The sequence below is a fragment of the Ailuropoda melanoleuca genome, chromosome 3 (assembly GCF_002007445.2).
Source record: "Ailuropoda melanoleuca isolate Jingjing chromosome 3, ASM200744v2, whole genome shotgun sequence".
NCBI classification, from domain to species: domain Eukaryota; kingdom Metazoa; phylum Chordata; class Mammalia; order Carnivora; family Ursidae; genus Ailuropoda; species Ailuropoda melanoleuca.
This window is the reverse complement of record NC_048220.1, coordinates 83,949,354-83,968,424: the sequence shown is the minus strand read 5'-3', so window position 1 is coordinate 83,968,424 and position 19,071 is coordinate 83,949,354. Positions and strand designations below refer to the sequence as shown.

The 19,071-nt window shown below is 51.3% G+C and overlaps 3 protein-coding genes across 6 annotated transcripts; 2 read left to right on the top strand and 1 right to left on the bottom strand.

Annotated features, from left to right (window-relative positions):
* Nucleotides 1–891: 891 nt before the first annotated feature.
* Nucleotides 892–8,400, top strand: ARL10 (ADP ribosylation factor like GTPase 10). 3 transcript variants are annotated; one of them, XR_004624190.1, is made up of 5 exons: nt 894–1,180; nt 1,864–2,065; nt 4,968–5,143; nt 6,512–6,859; nt 7,271–7,407. XR_004624190.1 is itself a non-coding variant. In XM_034656718.1 (4 exons), the coding sequence occupies exons 1-4, from the start codon at nt 998–1,000 to the stop codon at nt 7,466–7,468; spliced, it is 759 nt and encodes a 252-aa protein (XP_034512609.1). In that variant the 5' UTR covers nt 892–997; the 3' UTR covers nt 7,469–8,400. The 3 variants fall into 3 exon arrangements, 2 of the variants coding, with proteins under 2 accessions (XP_034512609.1, XP_002921780.4); XM_034656718.1 differs by lacking the exon at nt 6,512–6,859 and having other exon boundaries at nt 892–1,180; nt 7,271–8,400; XM_002921734.4 differs by having other exon boundaries at nt 6,512–7,410.
* Nucleotides 8,401–11,773: 3,373 nt separating this feature from the next.
* Nucleotides 11,774–16,444, bottom strand: NOP16 (NOP16 nucleolar protein). Of its 2 annotated transcripts, none has more exons than XM_002921735.4 (5): nt 16,098–16,444; nt 15,900–16,008; nt 14,537–14,606; nt 12,767–12,873; nt 11,774–12,198 (listed from the first exon to the last, which is right to left on the bottom strand). In XM_002921735.4, the coding sequence occupies exons 1-5, from the start codon at nt 16,202–16,204 to the stop codon at nt 12,055–12,057; spliced, it is 537 nt and encodes a 178-aa protein (XP_002921781.1). In that variant the 5' UTR covers nt 16,205–16,444; the 3' UTR covers nt 11,774–12,054. The 2 variants fall into 2 exon arrangements, with proteins under 2 accessions (XP_002921781.1, XP_019657847.1); XM_019802288.2 differs by having other exon boundaries at nt 11,774–12,110.
* Nucleotides 16,445–16,448: 4 nt separating this feature from the next.
* Nucleotides 16,449–17,433, top strand: HIGD2A (HIG1 hypoxia inducible domain family member 2A). The gene is made up of 2 exons (XM_002921736.4): nt 16,449–16,644; nt 17,023–17,433. The coding sequence occupies exons 1-2, from the start codon at nt 16,491–16,493 to the stop codon at nt 17,187–17,189; spliced, it is 321 nt and encodes a 106-aa protein (XP_002921782.1). The 5' UTR covers nt 16,449–16,490; the 3' UTR covers nt 17,190–17,433.
* The last annotated feature ends 1,638 nt before the right edge of the window (nt 17,434–19,071 follow it).

Here is a 19,071-nt window from a genome sequence, read left to right as displayed (position 1 = left end):
AGGAAGCATTTGTTAGAGACCCAGGTGAGAGCAGTTTCCCTGGGTGGGTTGGGCAAAGAATAGGAAGGGCACAATATCCAGAAGTAGGATGGCAATGAAAAGGAGAGGTAGTAACCAGTAAGGGAGGACAGTTTCCTGAAACAACAGAGATTTGAGCATTACCTGCGAATGACCAGAAAAGAACCCCGAGTCCCTCTTGGTCAACAAGATGGCTTGGGGTTACTTAAAATAAAAACTCCTATTCACTCTACAGCCCCTCACGGAGTCCTCCTTTGAAGTACCTCAGGCTATTTGTCCTGCTACACCTGGAAACCTTGGCAGCCACTGCAAGTCTCGGAGGACTAGGTGATCAGGATATCTAACACTGACTCCTAATCCTGCCTGCTTCATTAGCATGCCCAGGATCCCGAGAGAGCAGAACTCCCGGGGTCTGGCGAAGCAGCCAAGGGAGGGTAGAGTCCTAAAAGTCAGGGACCCAGGTTCCAGTTCCGCCTCTGCCACTCCATAACCTGCCACCCCATAGCCGTGGGACTTGCCTCAATTTGTTCCCCGATGTCTTGAGATGCCCAGGAAACATCGCTCGGGGTTTGAGTGCCAGCTGTACCAATGCACTACGGTGCGACCTGGGCGTTGGTTTTCCATTCCAGGAAGCACTGTTTTACGGAGTAACCGAGAACATTGGTCAGCTAACCAGTAGGCATACAAGTGCTCGGGAGATGCCAGTACCACCGACTCCCGTCCTGCCCAGGAAAGGCCTCTAGCTCCCCACCGCACGTAGCAGCGGGAGCGCGAAGTCCCCGCGCTCGGGTCAGCGCCCCCACTCCCGCCGCCGGGGCGCGGGCCGCCTGTCGCGACAGCAGCGGTGCATTGTGGGGCTTGTAGTGCGGGGCTGGGGTTGGGTGGGTGGGCGCGGCCGCCGCAGTCGCAGCGGGGCCGTCTTCCGCGGGCCGGCTGGTTCGGCCTGTGCAGCCCGCACCCGTGCCCCTCGCCCGGCCCGATGGCTCCGCGGCCGCTGAGCCCCTTGGTGCTGGCGCTGGGCGGCGCCGCGGCCGTGCTGGGCTCAGTACTCTTCATCCTCTGGAAGGCCTACTTCGGGCGCGGACGGGAGCGGCGCTGGGACCGGGGCGAGGCCTGGTGGGGCGCGGAGCCCGCCTGCCTCCCTGAGTGGGACGAGTGGGACGTGAGTGCCGGGCCGGGGTCTGGGCCTCCGCACCTGAAACTGAGGGGTGTGACGCCCCGCGAGGGCAGAAGCGCCTGGGTCGGGGACTTGGCGCCGCAGCCCGCAAGCCCCTGACGAAAGGGCGCGCGGCGGTAGCCGGGCAGTCGTGAGTCCCAGAACTGAAGGATGGGTGGGCGTTTCAGGGAGTGTGTGGCACCGCCCTGCGCGGCCGCGAGACCTGGGCTTCCTCGTGGGCACCGGAGCTCCGAGGGCGCGGCCCCGGAGCGCTGTCGGGCCCGCGCTTGGTCCAGCCCGCGCTCGCCCTGCGCCTGCGCAGTACGCACACAGCCCGCGCGGCCCGGGGCATGCCGGGAGAGGCCTCCGCCCCCTTCCCCGGCTCCCGGCCGGGTTGCGAGTTTTTACCTTTGGGTGGTCCCTGCGACCCTGGGACGTGGGGATTATCAGTCTGAGAAGGCTGAGGCTTCGCGAGGGGAAGAAATTTCCCCGAGGTCACTCAGGAGAAGCCAGAAGAACGGGGTTTGAGATTCAGGACTCCAAAGGCAGCGCTGGTCCCTCTGCACCAGACCTTGCCCGCCTGCAGGTTGGTGGGTGAGGGCGGGGATGGGCTCTTTGGTGTCTTCCATCTTCCCTCGGGAAGGGTCCGGCGGGAGGGTGCCGGCCGCAACCTGACCTGTGCCCCACAGCCTGAAGACGAGGAGGACGAAGAGCCCCCGCTGGAGGAGTTAGAGCAGCGCGAGGTGCTGGTGCTGGGGCTGGATGGCTCGGGGAAGAGCACGTTCCTGCGCGTGCTGTCCGGGAAGCCACCGCTGGAAGGCCACATCCCCACCTGGGGCTTCAACTCTGTGCGGCTGCCCACCAAGGATTTCGAGGTGGACCTGCTAGAGAGTGAGCAGACCCCCCCCCATACACACCGTCTCCCCATCACTTCAGTTGGACCCAAGCTGGGGATCTTTGCTTGGGGGTGGCTCCGGCATGTATATCTAAGCAGGACACGTCCCTGTATGACATTCTTCCCCTGCCTCCCTGGGGCACAGCATACAGTCCAAACTCTGTGTTCTGACATGATGGGCCATTCATGATTGGGCAGTTCCAGCTTGGTCACTGCCTGTCCCTCACCCCAGCTGAAGCTCACATACCTAACACTGAGACACCAAAAGCTGAAGTTTCCTGTATCCCAAGCATCTGACAGGCTTAACTTAATAAAATCCTCCCACAACTCCAAAAAACTGAAAACAGTTATTACCCTTATTACATACATGAGGAAAGGGAGGCCCAGCAAGTTAAATAATTTATTTAATCCGCTAATGCAGACTCTGGCTGGAGACTTTTGATGTTAAGCACCGTGCTACATTGCTTGTTTCTGAAGGGTACTTGCTGTTTTCTTTCTTCTGTCCTGTGCTTGCACTGTTTCCTTAGTCTGGAAAGCCCTTCTTCCCTTGATAAACTGCCACACCTCTTTCAAGATTTAGGTCAGGGGCACGTTGGTGGCTCAGTCCGTAGTGCATCGACTTGATCTCAGGGTCATGAATTCAAGCCCCACATTGGGTGTGGAGCCTACTAAAAAATAAAAAAATAAAGAATGACTCTCTTAAAAAAAAAGATAAGGTCAAACATGATATCCCTATGAAGCTTTATCTGACTCCCAGGCTAGGTTAAGGGCTCTTCCTCTGAGCTGGTATTTGCCACATACCAGCCTATGTCCCTGACTAGGGGCACAGATGAGTCTGAGCCAGCTTTGGCCCCTAGGGCCCAGCCTCAAGCAGGTAACTGGGAGAGCTTGTTGAGTGAGTGATCAGAGAGGGTCTGGGCAGCCCCTGTCCTCAGTGTTAGGCTTTTTGGGATTCCAGGAGAGGTTGGCAGAGGGGCTTTTGAGAGAACAGCAGTACTCAGCCACCTGTGTCCCAACTACAGACTTGGTGGGAGAGATAGTGGACTTCCTGCCAGCCAAAGGGCTCAGACCATAAAGACTGGGTGGATTTAGTTAAGTACTAGGTGGTAGGATCAGACTCTGAGGACCTGACTGTATCTTTCCTCCCTGATTGTGACAAACATAGATATTCACCTGGAATTTGGTCCTTTAAACAAGATTTTCCCCATCTCCCTTTCTTGTGCCAGGGATACAGAAGGGTCAAGTGGGATTCTGCACTTGACTCCCACTCTGGCAGAGAAAGTACCTGCCAACCCCCAACCCTGGGAGAAGGGGTTTGGTGTCGTCATGTTACCCAAGAGTCTGAGGTCCGATAGGGTCACTCCTGAATTCAAACCCAGATATGCCATTCAAGTCTTGGAACTATCCCTTTCCATGACACTCACTTGGCTATGGTCTACAGTGCCTAGTCTGGGACCCAGCCAAGAATGAGCCGTTTGTGGATCTTTGATGACTCATCCCTTCCCCCGCTTCCGCCCCACTTCCTATATCCTATCCATTTTATTAGCCAGTTCCTTCAGCTTTATTTTCCAATAGATTGTGCATCTGTCCACTTCACCCCACCTCCACCACTGCCTGCTTGGTCTGAGCCACCATCATTTCAGTACTATAATAGTATCTTTGCTGGTCTTCCTGCTTTCACTTCTGTCCCCTACTGTCAGCCAGCAGTTTTCAGAAACCCATGTCACTCTTGTGTAAAACCTTTTAGGGGGATCCCCAACAACTTCACTGTAGCCTGACAGCCCCTGTATGGTCAAGCCCTGGCCCACCTTATTGGCTGTGGCTTCTTCCCCTCTCCCACTGGCACTGCCTTGGCCACTCTGGCTGCCTTCTCTCTCTCAGACACATTGAGCTTGCTCTTCCCTCTGCTTGTAATGCTTTCCTCTGGCTCTTCCCTTAGCTAGCTCCTTCTCATTATCCCAGACCCAGCTCACATGCTGCCTCCTTAGGGAGACCTTCCCAGACCACCCAGTCCAAAGCCACCCCCAGCCGTTTTCTCTTTTATTTCCTTTCTGAAATGTGCTTATGTGCTATTGCTGTGTCTGTCTTGGTTACAGAGGGAGCTCCTTGAGGGCAGCAGCTCCCTGTCTGCCTTGCCCACCTCTGTATCCCCAGCACCCAGATCAGTGCTTGGCACCTAGTAAGCACTCAGTAAATATTTGTTGAGTGCCTGCTATGTGCCAGGCATTGTGCTGAGGGCTTTGCGGGGATCCAGATGTAAACAGCTCTAACTCTCAAAGAGCATAGAGTCCACAAGTGTCAGAAGTATATCCAGAAACACGAGGATGCAGGGTGGCTAATGGGGACAGTGCAGAGGGACAAGAAGGCAACCCAGGTTGGGGTACTATGTGGGCAGCCATGTGGTGGTAGGACTGAGTATAGTGTTTGCAAGGAAAGAAAATGGGGTGACCAGACTGAACAAGAGACACTGAATGGAGAATGGCTGTGCACAGGCTGGGCAGGGAGTCCTGGCTTCTGACCACACTATCACTGTCAGGGGAGAAGGCTAGGAATTGGCAGGAAGCAGCCCAGGAAAAAGACCCGGAGAGTACAGTTTAATGAGCACCTCGTATGCCACTCTGTGAACGGTGCATTGAGTATGGTACCTTTGGGTGTTGCTGCAACCTGTTAGTAGGTAAGTTCAGTGCGGAGGAGAACGCTGCTGCTCGAAGGTAGTGACTTGCCCAGGGAGCCCCAGCTGTCAGAGCCAGAGGTAAATCGGATTGGCTCCAGAGGCTGTGGTCTTCCTTGCCCCTGGCTGGTGGAGCCTTGGAAAGCTGGAAGTGGGGTGGTACTGGGGCTACGTGTAGAGAGCCGGGGCCCAGGGAGGCTCTGAGCTGGCCCCTGGCCTCTCCTCAGTCGGTGGCAGCCAGAACCTACGCTTCTACTGGAAGGAGTTTGTGAATGAAGTTGACGTGCTGGTGTTCATGGTGGACTCGGCTGACCGGCTGCGGCTGCCCTGGGCCCGGCAGGAACTACACAAGCTGCTGGACAAGGACCCTGACCTGCCTGTCGTTGTGGTGGCCAACAAGCAGGTGAGGGCCATGGGAGGCTGGCTTAGACCAGTCGGGCTTGATCCACTGACCCCCGGGCAGGGGCAGGAGCACAGGAGAGAGATTCAGGCCCAGGCCTGTGACCTGGAGCACCTGGCTGAGATGCTGTCCCCCACTCTTCTACCTGTGCTTTCTTCTCATCCCTGATCCTCATCCTCTGTCTGCCTTCCTCTTCGCCTCCCTGTCACCCATCATCCTGGAGAAATGAGAAAAATAATGATTAAGCATCCGCTATTTCTCAGGTATGGTTTTGAATGACATTTCATATTATGCTTCTAATTGACCCTACCAGATACGGGATCCTATTCCCATTTTACAGATTGGAAATACGAAGCTCAGAGAGGTTTTGTAATCTCCCCAAGGTTGTACACCTTGAAAAAATGGGATGTCTGACTCCAAAACTTGTGCCTTTTCCGCTCTGCCATGTCCTTGTGACTTCCAGCTCTAGATCAAAGAGCTAAAGCTGAGAAGTGATAAGTTGAGCAGATCAAAATAACAGTAATAACTAACATTTATAAGTGTGCTTATAGTGTGCCAGGCTGAGAACCCTTTCAGTCATGACCTCACTGAAATCCTACAAAACCCCATGATAGGCCTTGTTTTTATCCTTCAGTGCCCAAAGTTAAAACTGGTATATGGCAAAGCCAGGATTTGAACTCAGATCTTCCTCAAAGCTCCCGCTCTTAACTACACTATACTTCTCCTGGGCCTTTGGCTCAGCAGCCCTCGGCATCACAGACTTAAGGTGCCATTCTCAGTACATACCGGGTAAAACCTTGCCACGGTACAGAGTTCTGTCATTTTTCCTGTGGCCTGCCCCACATCCCTGAGAGCCATGGCACTTGTTTCCAACCTGACTTGGAGAGAAACTATACATCTTTGACCCCAGTTTCCCCTGCCTATCAGGAAATCCTTGACAATCATTTATAAATATGTAACCATATGTCCTGGTCTGCCTGGGATGGTCCCCATTTATGCCTGTTGTTCTGGTATGATTATTAATAGTGCCCACTTTAAGTCTTAGAAATACCCTGGTTTAGATGATGAATTACATCATCATTCTGTTTATAAACTATAGTTATGAGGATAAGTCTAAGTGCCTCTCACAATGCCTGGCTTATAGAAAGAGTGGTCTCTCACTGCAGTGGCTAATGGTGGTATGAAAAGAAGTTGGTACAAAGGAAATTCAGAGATGAGAGAATTTAGACCCAGCGGCCCAGGGGCCACTTCTGGGAACTTAGGCCCCGGTGTTCCCCAGGATAGCCAAAGAATAGTTCTTTTCATGGATGACAGTGTGGGTGCTGGGAAACTGTGAGCTCTGTTCCAACTGGCTTCTCCGTCTCATCCCAGGACCTGAGTGAGTCCGTGAGTATGGTGGAGCTGCAGCAGGAGCTGGGCCTGCAGGCTGTCGATAGCCAGCGGGAGGTTTTCCTCTTGGCAGCCAGCATCGCCCCTGCAGGACCCGGCTTTGAAGACCCCGGCACCGTGCATATCTGGAGACTGCTCTTGGAGCTTCTCTCCTAGGCTGGCCCCCACCTGCTCGCCACCCAACCCTGGAGACCCAAGTCTTGCTGCTCCCGCTTCTCTCCTGCCAGCTTGGGCCTGAGGCAGGAGCCATGTGGCAGCACTTCCCTTCTCTCCTCCCACCCTCCAGTGCAGGGCCTGGGCAAGGCCAAGAACCATATAGAAGCTTTCCAGGTGAGGTGGCCGTGAGGCTGAAGTGGGGAGGCAGGTGAGGCAGATAGTGGAAGAGCATGGTGTCTGGCTCACTCCAGGCTAGAAGTGGACCCAGCTTTCACCACTGAAGATACCCTCCTTCTCTGATGTGTACAGTAAGGTGCTCAGTGGGCTCGGTTCTCCCCTCCGCAGGTCCCGGTGATTGAGAACTGGGATAGTGTCAGAAGTACTCCCAGTCTAAACCGTTCCCTCCTGGTGACTTCACGCCCCTCTCATGCAGGCGGGTTCTGGGCAGTACACTGAGCCTTGGCTCCAGGGCCCACGGTGTCCTGCTCTGCCCGCCTGGCTCGAGGCCTTGTGCTATCTCTGCCTCTCTGGCCCTGGGACCATCATTTTAAAGAGGTGATTTCCATGTTTTTTTCTAATTTGGAGGTAAGATATTCCAGCCATGAAGGTAAGAAGTGCTGGGATAAACCTGGAGATCCTAGCAAGGAGTTTTCTGAAACCTCCCTGCTTCTCCAAGCCAAGCCTGCCCGCCAGACTGCAGCATCCAGTGTTATTCACCCCCGTCGGGAAGATGAAAGACTTTTCTCCCCCTCATCTGGAGACAAGCCGCTGCTCTCGCACTAGCTGGGCCAATGCCCATGTTTACAGAGGTCTGGGGAAGGAGCCTGTGTCCCTGGGGAGAAGACTGTCAACTGGACCTGGGTGTTGGCCTCAGAAATGCATTTTAATTATTTATTTATTTATACAAGGAACAGACCAAAGTTTCAGGTTCTGTTTCTAGGTGCTGTTATCAAAACCCCAGATGACTGTCATGGAAAATCTGTGTCTTTGGAATTGTAAGACGTGTGATAACCTGCACATCATTGGAGACAAAGCTCTAGCTTTCCCCCATCATTTACAGCTGTAATCCGTATCCTACTTTATGTCAATCCACGTGAACTTAAAACTCCACCGCTTGGCCCAGTATGTCAAAAGGACACAACCCCCTTCCGTGTAGATGGTGACTCCAGGAAAGGAAATTTCAATCATGTAAATCCAAGTGAAAAGAAATGGGAATTAGCAGATCAGCCAGCCGGGTACCTGAGGCTTTGGGTACCCCAGCCTTTCTGGACTTGCTGATTCCCCAACTAAAAGTTAGAATTTCTGTTCTCTCCAGTGTACACTCCATGATTCTGTTTCTGGTGATCAGCCAGTTTACCTATATATTGACACTTCTCTTTAGTGGAGGCAAAGGAAGGAGCCTTTTGTCTCCCAGGGGCCATGAGTAATCAGTAGCCACAGATGGACTGTTTTTTAGAGGAGATGCCCAACTCGGTTTGCTTTTTAATTGAGAATAGAGATGATGTGCCTTCATTTCAGTTGACATTGGCTCAGTGTGCCTCAGTTCCATGCTGTGGCCTACGTGAGAAGAGGCACAAGGAGGGTTGGTGGGGTGGGACACTCCTGAAGTCCAGAAGTGTGACTGTAGTTAGAATGGCCTGCTGTGCTTGTGGGCTGTGGATGTAGTGACAGAATCACTGTTCTTTGAAATTCTAATTAACTTTCTGAAGAAGAAAGAAGAGATTTGTCTGCTTTATTTTAAATACTTAAGGAATGACTTGGCTTTTAGAGTAGCCTTTGAAATTTTGCTGACAACTTTTCATTTTGACTTGGAAAGATGGTGAAACTTTACTTCTTTGTTCTGTAAACTCCACCTTGTTCTCCAGTGCTTGACATTTACCTCTGGAACCAGCATTGTTGTAGGGGACCCTTTTCTAATTAAGATCTGCCTTTGGTCTAATGAGTATCATTATATAATACAGTTTCCAAAGTCCCCAGTGAGGGGAGTGAGCTTGAAAGAAGAGTTTAGCACTGTATCTACTTGAGCAACTTCTGAAGACCACTGCCAGAACTGACAGGTCCCAGTGGTACACCAGAAGACACGCACCACTGGGGGAGCTGAAGGTCCCCCGACACTTGCCCTGTGGGTGCGCTTCATCGCATCTGTGGCTGACCGCTGTGCTCCTCTCGTGGGACTGCTGGCCTGTCCTCCAGGCAGAGTGCCAAACCACGCTCATCCATGCTGGTTTCTGCCAGGACTAGACTGGGCAAAGTAAAGGAATGGGCCTCTCTTGGGACAGCCGTGTGCCTGGCCTGTGCTCCTCTTACCCAGTCACTCCTGAATGTGACTTTCTGATTCACCAGCCCAGATCACCTGCTTCTGGGTACCAGTGATTATCTGGAGTGCATCTCAAAGTGAGTTTTCTGAGCTAACGCGGGTGACACTGTTCCCCCAAGGCTGCCCCAACACTGACAGCTTCCAACCTACCTGAGCATGGGATAGGGGTCATATGTCAGCCCCTCTCCTTTTCTAATGAAGGCAACTGGAAGGAAGGCTCTGGATCTGAGAGAGCAGGTGGGCACTCCACATCGGAGGGAAGCTTCTGCTTGCCTGTTGAACCAATGCCTGATTATTCACCCTGACACTGATGGCTTCTTGTCTTAAGAATCACTTAATGCAATGTGGCTTCTGATTTTCCATTCTCTCACCTGCTGCCAGCCCCCTGAGGAAGGCCAGCTTGGCCCAAAGCTTGGTCATGTGGATGGTCTAAGCAAGAAGGCTCCGAGACCACCAGCTTGACTGGCTGCTTATCCCAAGGAGCCTCTGGTACCTCTTGGTACCCGGAACCGCTGGTTGTAGGCTTGCACTGACACACGTATCCAGCCATAAGGACGGGGGTGAGGTGGTGAAATCAGTCCATCACAGCGCTCCCAGTCCTCCACGGAGAGGTGCTGATGAAAATCTGAGGACTCCTGCCTGTCTGAATGAGGAAGAGCTCAGAGGAAGAGTCCTTAACCTAGCTTTATTGTCTGGCTGATTGAAACACTAGATTCTGCAAAAAATGTTTCCACTTGTCTTTGGAAGACATTTTGTTCTTTTGCTTATTCAATAGCAACTGCCAGCACTTTGAACTAGCTGCTGAAACTCACCTGCCGTATTCATCCTCATGCGCCTGCCCACACCCCAGACCTGGAATAGCCGAGCCGTCTTCCTGTCACATTTGTTGGCTCACACATCTTCTGTCCTTTCTAGTGGCTATGAAAAGAACCTCCAGCTTTTCCTCATTTGCTGACTCTGCAAGGTGGGCCCATGAAGTACATAGGGAGAATTCCCATCAAAGATCCAGAAGTAGAGGCCCTGCTGTCCCAGCCCACGCCCTGCGAAGCCAGACCCACAGGGTTGCCAAGGACAAACTACATAAGGGAGAGCTAGTGTCTATTTGAGGCACACAATAAATGCCAAAAACTCAGATATGGTTTCATTTGAATTCTGGTTTTGAGGAGTATATCCTGGGTGCTTACAGTTCAGTGAGGGGCAGGTATGGAGGGTGGTCCCAGAATATTTCCAGTGACACAGTCATTTGTCAACAGCAAATTCCAGTCCCCTGGCCCTTCAGCCTACATGGAAGTGGGGTGGTAAGGAACTTGGGCTTTGGCCTAACTTCGTACCTTTTGGGAAGAATCCAAACCTGGCTGCCATTCCTCAGGAGTTCTAGCTGACGGGGCCAGAGGTCAGAATGGACCATTCCCCCAGCACCTGCCTTGGACTCAGCTCTGATTCCCAGGGAAGGTGCTTGCACTCAAGCCCAGCCTGGTGGGGGATGTCAAGCAGATTAAAAGGCAGTTGTAACTGGTATGTATTGCTACAGGAAGTCTGGGGTGTAGGGCCAACAGGACACTTACACAGTCTGAGGATGGGGGACAGTGGCAGGAAAGGCTTCCCAAAATTGGCACCTGAATTGGGTAAAGAAACAAGGGGACAGCTGTCAAAGGCCTGAGTTTGGAGTGCTGTGGAGGATCTTGTGAGGCCCAATAAAAGCCCTCATGAGTGGGGCGCCTGGCTGGCTCAGTCTGTAGAGCATGTAACTCTATCTCAGGGTCACAAGTTCAAGCCCACACTGGGCATGGAGCCTACTTGAAAGAAAAAAGCCCCCAGCTGCAGGCTAGATTCCAAAGGCTGTGTGCGCACTGCTTACAAGGGCCAGTCGTTGCTGGGGGCTAAGCCAGCTGGGTCCCATAGGAGGGGTTTCTGGGACCCTGCCCATTTCCAGCCTGCCCTGATAGTATGGGACAGATGGGCTGCCTTCAGGGACTGAAGAGGAGGATAGCAAGTGAAAGCCCAGGCTTAGCTGTTGGACTGACTTGACTTCAAACCTCACACTGGCCTCTCAAGCCTCAGTTTCCTTACCTGTAAAAGGATAAAGCCATACACCTTGCAGGGTTTTATGTGAAATGATCTGTGTAAAAACACCAAGTCTTTTTTAAGAGCGGTAAAAAGAACCAGATTTGAGGGGCCCTTCTAGGGAAACATTAGGAATGAGAGGGGTTTTGTATTATATAATAGCTGAAGATAAAGTATCAAGAGCAGAAAATGCCCAGTGCCCACCCCACAATGTGCCTATGATCCTGTTAAGTGAGTCATCACCGCACATCAGCAGGCAGGCCCGCCCCAGGCGATGGCCACAGTGTACCCAGTACCCGGCACACAGCCAGGTGCTATTCAGCAGTCCAAGTCTCAGATTTGGGGGCCTCAGGTTCCCTTCTGCAGACGAGCAGTGAAGGCCAGTTACACGGCGGCAGCAGCACGGCCCCTGACCCTCTGGCCCGCGAGCCAACCTACTCGCCTCCAGCCCGGGAGGGGCTAGCGCTGGCCAGACAGACCCTCCCAAGCAGCACAGGGTTAGCCGCAGGCTCTGTACAAGGCTTAATTCTACGCAGGAAACCAAGGCAGAGCAATGGAACCAGAACAGGGGACAAGAGGAGGGAGCCCACGCCCAAGAGGGGTGGGAATGTGGCACTTAAAGGCTGGATGGCCTCTCTGCCCCAGCTGAGTGGGTTTTCACAGGGGCAGTCCTAGGGCTTGGTTGGGAGGGGAACACACAACCACCAGAGAGTAAAACAGTCTTGTTTTATTATGTACAGACTATAGGTACACAAACCACCCACTCTGAAAACAGTAGGTTCTGGCTTTCCTCAGGCCCTCAGAAGCCTCTTGGAGCGGTTCCTTCCCCCAGAAAGGGGAATGTGAGTGTGTGCGCGCGCGTGCATGTAATATGTTCCATGGGGTTTGATGGGCCTCATCTAGCCACGTGCCCCTCCTTGCCCTAAACCCTGGCTTTGAGCTTCTCTGGTCCAGGAGGAGATCTTAGACTGGGGCAGGCATAAGTCAATCATTCAACCTCCATCTTATTCTTCTGCAAAGAATCAATGAAGGTTTGCCACTCTGCTGGGTAAAAACGTTTATAGACGTTGATCTTATTCCGAATCTGTTTCGGGGTATCTTGATAGTAATTCTTCTCATCCCGGGCCATAGCCTAAGAAGAGAGAAAGGCCACTTGAGGAGGGCTGGACAGGCAAAGGCTCAAATCCTAGTACTGCCTGAGTTGGGCAAGCCACTTTGTGTCCCTCAAGTCCAGGTTCCTCACCTCAAAAACCACGGTGTATGTGGGGAAATGGGTGCAAACGCCCTTGGGGACCAGGCAAGAGCTGTGGCCAAATGAATAGCTTATGCTCCATCCATAGCCAGCTGATCCCACTTGGGCACCCGAGTCCACTGCAGCCAGATCTTTCCATTTTTAAGAGAAGTCAGAAACATGAACTTTAATTTGAAAACTCCCATAATTAAAACGGCACCTAGTTCAAGTTCTTTAAAAATACCATGCAAACAAAACAACATATCTGTGAGTGGAACATGAACCACAGGCCAGTCAGTCTATCCCGGCTATAAGCATCTGTCCGTGAGGTCAATTTCCTAAAGTCTCTCTTTCCTTCCTTTTTTCCACTCAGTCTCAGGCAAGAGACAAGCAGATGAGATCCCAAATGGTCCAGGGTACCTTTCCAACAGACTCAAGTGCTTCCTCCTGCCAGGCCCGAACTACTCACCTTATAGTCCTCCCCATGATTCTCCACCATGTAGCGCACATAATCAATGAGGTCTCGAGACAGAGTGTTTCCTTTCTTTTCTGGAAGGCTGGCTTCTGCCTCCAGGTCTGGGGTGAGAGAAACCAGGACACAGAAACTGAGGTTTTCCCTCCTGCACTTTTTGAGTTGCCCAGTCATCGTTTCACCCCATCCCAAACCATGGCCATCAGATGGGCTTTGCCACTCCATCCCCACATTCAGTGTTCTTCAGCTCCTGGGGTCCCAGACCCTGCCTATGACACAATCATGTATCAGTGTGGCAACTACCTAAAAGGTAAGTCACCTCTCTTTGAGTCTCAGCTGGGTAAAGGGCAGGTGCCAAACTAATAATCTCTTAGTACCAGGTCCTGGGTACAGAGATGAAGATACATTGCCTACCACAGGTCGGGACTCCCTTCCATCTCTAAAACTCCCTGAGAATTTCTTTTCTTGAAGTGTTACAATAATAACATGAAATGGAAAGGTATGAAGGAGAACTAATGCTGCAGGAACCAGGGCCTGAGGCTGGGGCTAGGTGCCACACTGCTCCATGTGAGGGCAAAAGCCAACTGTGGAGCCAATCATGACTTCATGTTAAAATAGCTAGGAAGGGGCGCCTCAGTGGGTCAGTCAGACATCCAATGCTTGGTTTCAGCTCTGGTCATGATCTCATGGGTCGTGAGATCGAGTCCCATGTCGGAGTCTGCTTATCCTTCTCCCTCTGCTCCTCCCCCCAGTCTCACTCTCTCCCTCACTCTGGAATAAATAAAATCTTTAAAATTAATAAATTAAGTTAAATAGCTAGGCAAATACTCCCCATTTCTGAACTAGGAGAAAAACAGCTCACAGAAGCAAGGTGGTCAAATGTTATCCAGGGGTTAAGTGCTAAATTGCTTATAGTCGAAATTATCTTTGACTTGGCTGCCAGGGGCCGGGAGTGGGGGGGGGGGCAGGGAAATGGGACGTTGTTGTTTAATGGGTAGAGTTCCATTTCTGAAGATGGAAATGTTCTGGAGATCTAATGCATGACAACGTAAACGTACTACTGAGCTACATAGTTAAGAGTGATTAAGGTGGTAAACTTCATGTGATATGTTCTTTACCACAGTTTTTAAAAATAAAGAATGAGAAGTAAAAATTTAAAAAATTTAACAGTACGTACACCTGACTTTATTTATGCAATCCTGTGTAGTAATTCTTATGAGAATCACTGATAGGAACTCAAGGGATTCTCTATCAATTGGCCATTTAAAACCCTTTTAACTTCAGGAGAACCATTAAACATCCTGGACAGGTAAGAGGAAGATGGGTGGAGAATTTCAGAGTACTCCTGCTTCCCTGCAGAATTTACTTTGCTCTGTGTTAACATTCAGTCTCTGTAGCATTAAGATACACGAAATTGATTTGTTCCTGAAAATATTAAATGAGATGCTGGAATCTCTATAAAAATCTGCTCATCCTTAAATTCATGACAAGCTGAACATGTGCCTGAGACTCTGGTTTCTTTTCTATCCTCTTGGGCACCTGGCTGCATCCTCCCCGAACATCTTTGACCTCACTTCACACACTTGAGGTTAGGAAGTAGACTGAAAATGTCCCAGTCAGAGACAGGCTTAACTTTGTGAGCCCCTGACCAGCTCCCTTCTTCCCTCTGAGGCTGTTTTTTCCATCTGTAAAATGAAGACATCTGAGGGCCCTTCCTAGGCCTGACTGTGCAGGATGATGACCTAGAGGAATGTGGCCAGCACCCACCATTTAGCACATAGGGCTTCCGCACAAGCTCCTTAGGCCTCTCATCTCCATCCACCTCCATGGCCTTCACCTGCAGAGAACAGAGCCTATGAGACCGGTAGACAAAGGAAGGATCCTGGATGAGGGAAAATTCTAGAGGCTCCTGCCCATCTCAACAAAACTGCATTACTTATGAGAATCCCTACGTATATTCAGGCCGGAAGAGATGACAGAGAGAACCAATATCCCGGAGGCTTTACGGTTTCCAAAAGGGACTTAAGGAAGCAATTCACCTTTCTGTGCCTATCTATAAAATGGGCATAATACTCCTTGCCTACCTCACCTCATGTATGCTAATCAAGTGGAATGCCCATGAAAGCTCTTTATAATTTACGATGAGGACATATCAGATTTCTTCTCTATGAAGAGGGGCAACCTGACAGTGCTTGGCTATAGCTTCACATTTGATCACGAAACAGTGGTGCCATTTTCCTCTGGCATGAAAGGATAAAAACAAACGTGTCTAAAAGCAATGGGACAGGGGTGCCTGGGTGGCCCAGTCAGTTAAGCATCTGCCTTCGGCTCAGGTCATGATCTGAAGGCCCTAGGATGGAGCCCTGTGTCAGGCTCCCTACTCAGCAGGAAGTCTGCTTCTCCCTCTGCCTTCCCCGTGCCCCCCCCCATCCTGCTCTCTAATAAATAAATAAATAAATTCTTTAAAAATAAGTAAATAAATAATAAAAGCAATGGGACAAATCCAATCAGTAAGTCCATTCATTAGTTTAACTATTGAGCACTAGGCACATCCTAAGCACCACTGGACAAAACACAAAGTCCTTGTCCCCAAGGAGATTAAGTTGAGGGAAAGAGGTACAGACAATAAACAAATAAACATATAAAGCACCATCAAGTATTTACAACTGCTATGAGTTAAAGCAGGAAAGAAATTACTAAGAAAGGGTGTGATTTTTGTAAGTGTGGTGCAGAAAAAGACTTATTTGCATTAGATGACTAGGGGAAGATGTAAGTAAGAGTAAGTAAAAATCCCAAACTCTGGGAGTCCTTATTCGGAAAGTTAAGGGCAGAAAAAGATAAATTCTGTGAAGTACCACTGAGAGGCCAAGGGACCCAAACAGGTTAATTTCGGATGGGAAAAGAAAATGGAGAAGAAAAGGGGGGAGCTCCAATCCAGGTCCAATGCTGGAGAGTAGGAGGGTGGTGGTAAAGAGCCCTTCAACCACAGTCAGTGCAGCTGGAGTTGGCTGTGGGAGGTCGCAAACCCAGGAAACGCGTGAACGTGGCAATGTACCGGAAGAAGTTCTGAAACCCAGCTAAATATGGTGGTAAACAGGGGTCAAGGGCCGGGACCCTGCCATATCAGTACCTTTCTCTTACGGAGGGGCACCGCCTTGTTGGGGTCCATAGCCAACCCCATCTCGGCCAGGTTCTGCCGCACCGATTTGGCGTGGTCCCAGGCATGTCGGATGTGGGAGCTACAGGCAAAGAGAGAGAGATCGCGGAACCGTCATCTCGCCGGCCATCCCAGCCGAGGTCCCCTGCCTCCTAAACCCCGTCCCCTCACCACTCGATCCGTGGTGCTGCTTTCCGTCGAGCATTCCGGTTCAGACGCTTCCGGTTAACATTGTAACCGAACTTCTGCCTCCTGGTCTTCCCCTTGGCCTTGGGCATTGCCTTGACCACAGAACCGGCAACTAAACCTGGGAGGCTCTCTCACTCGCAGCACCTCGTGTCGCAGACTACTTCCGCCGGATGCGCGCTAGGGTTCGCAGGTTTTTTGGGAATTGTAGTCCTAGCTACAGCGACATCATGCAGAGTACCACGACTCCCAGAATGCAATGAGAGGTTAGCGCCTGCGTACAAGCTCAGCAAATTCCTTTCCTCCCTCCCCTTCCATGACCTCATCAGGAGGCGGAGTTTTGCGTCCGTATTTTCTCTCAAAGCAGTTGCCGGGGACATGGCAGCTCCTGGTCCTGTGACTCCGGGGGCACCTTTTGAACCATCACAGCCCCCAGTCATTGAGGGCTTTAGCCCCAGTATCTACAACGCTCAAGAAAGCTTCAAGGAAAAATTTCTTCGCAAGACCCGCGAGAACCCAATGGTACCCATAGGTAAGCAGGTGTTGTAGGAACTGTAGACGGAGAGGATAGTGAGGTCTGAGGGAATGAATTAGGGGAGGAGCGGGAGAGCCACGGGGGACGGGAGTGAGACTGGACAGGAGTGACACTGGACGGGAATTGTGGCGAAGGGGCCAGGCGGTGAGAGGTGATCCTGATTGGAGCGGGAGCTGGGCGGGATTGAGGACTGAGGTGGGGCGAGCCCTGTAACTGGGAGGACCCTACCTCGACCAAACCTTCCCACTAGGCCCTACCCCCTTTCCCTCAGCTGTTGTTCAGAGCTCTGGACTCTTGAGTACCGGAGGCCCACAGCGGGGAGGGGCCTCCGGGGCCGGAACGTGCCACTCCCCACCTACTTTGTCCCCTCTTCAGGCTGCCTGGGCACGGCGGCCGCCCTAACCTACGGCCTCTACTGCTTCCACCGGGGTCAGAGCCACCGCTCTCAGCTCATGATGCGCACCCGGATCGCTGCCCAGGGCTTCACGGTCGCAGCCATCTTGCTGGGTCTGGCTGCATCTGCTATGAAGTCTCGATCCTGAGTCCGAGACCTGGCCCTGAAAGTTACACAGAGATCATTCCCAGCCCCAGGAGCAACCACCGGTCCCGCTACCTTATTCCCTCGTCTCCCCTGACAAGCCCCCGTATCGGCGGGGGAGGAAGCGGCCAATTGTGTAACTGACATGTTTTTAAAGGAATCTCAGATTCGGTTCAGTTTGGGTGTTGCATACTCCTATTTGTGCCCCACTTTCTTCATTTCCTACTTAATAAACTGATCTACTTGTAGTTTGGTGAGTTCATTCTCAGTCTAGCCCCGCAGGGTTTTTGGTCTTTGGTTTTAGGAAGAGATTGTCTAGAGACTATAGGGGTCCTTAGAAATCTTATAGTCTAATGATTCCCAAACTTTTCTGGTAACAATCACCTGGGGAACTTGTTAAAAGTAGATATTCCGTAGAGTGATGCTATTTGAAAAAAAACTGATCTTTCCAACAATTTTCAAACTTTCAACAGGAAAACCTCCCTTCAGATGAGGCCGGCCATGGCCCTGTCCGAGGCAGGGGGCTCTGCCCTCCACTTTGCTTCTGCTCCTCACCCCACTCCCACCTCCTGAGAGCACCTAGGGCTCCACTGATGTAGACCACCCCCACTTGGTTTTTGATGCATCTTACAGAACAGGAAACTAAGCCTCGGAGGAGCAGCCTGGTGGAGTGGTAAGAGCACAGTCACAGAGCTTGGTTTGTGTACCTAGTGTTTGAGGGTTAGGGAAGCAAAGAGGCTGGGGGCCTTGAGCGAACTCTACAAGAGGCAACATGAAAGCTTCTCATTCATGTAGTCTCAGACAGATATTCCTGGACTGTGGTCAGATCTAAAGTGTTGATTCAGTGGGACCCAGGCTCCTTCCTTTCAACACCAGCTGCAAGCTGCCAGAAAGGAAAGAGAAAGAAGACACAGCCACTTTTGGGGCCCCCAACACAGTCTAGCTTTCTAAGTGGAGGAGTGTATGAATAGGGCCCCACTAAGTTTCTTGCTCCCATCACGGTCTCTCAGCTGTAAGGCAGATTATAAATGTAAAGCAGTACATTGTAGGGATCGATTGGAGGACTCAATAGGAAGTGGTATGGCACTTCTAAAGAGGAAGGCCACTATTTTTAGCTGTTGGTATTATTGTGTTCTTCTAAAAAAGATATGTTGAAGTCCTAACCCAGTATCTCAGAATGTGATCTTATCTGGAAATGGGGTCTTTATAGAGGTAATTACCTTAACATGAGGTCATTAAAGTAGGCCTTAATCCATTCTGACTGGTGTCCTTATAAAAAAGGGAAATTTGGACACAAAGACAATGCATAGATGATGTGAAGATCAGCTCAGGATTGTAGTGATGCACCTACAAGTCAAAGAATGCCTGAGGCTGTCAGAAGTTGGAAGAGAAGCCTGCACAGCAGATCCCCCTGCCAAGATGGACTGTGGCCCTGCTGACACCTTGATTTCGGACTTCAGACCTCCAGAATGGTGAGACAATAAATTTCTGTTGTTCTACACCAGACACTGTGGTACTTGTTATGGCAGCTCTAGGAAAATGAAGACAGTTGGCAGTTACTCAAATCTTTTTAAACACTATGCAGGTCACAGTGGCTTAAACACCGTCTGTTTGCAACCTCTGCTGAAGAACGTGTGGTCACTGATTATTTATCCCAGATCGACAGAGGGGCACAGCTGAAGGAGGGAGAGCAGTGAGCTTTCCACATCCGGAGGGTACTGGCCAAACCCAAGGGAAGGAATCTGGCAGCAGCTACCTTCACCAGCCTCGACCCAGGATTAGACGGAGCTACCGCTGGGAACCTCTGGTCTTGCCTCTTCCCTCCCACTTAAAGCTTCTTACTCTCTGGGAGCCTTGGTGTCCGTGGCTATTTGATGACAACAACA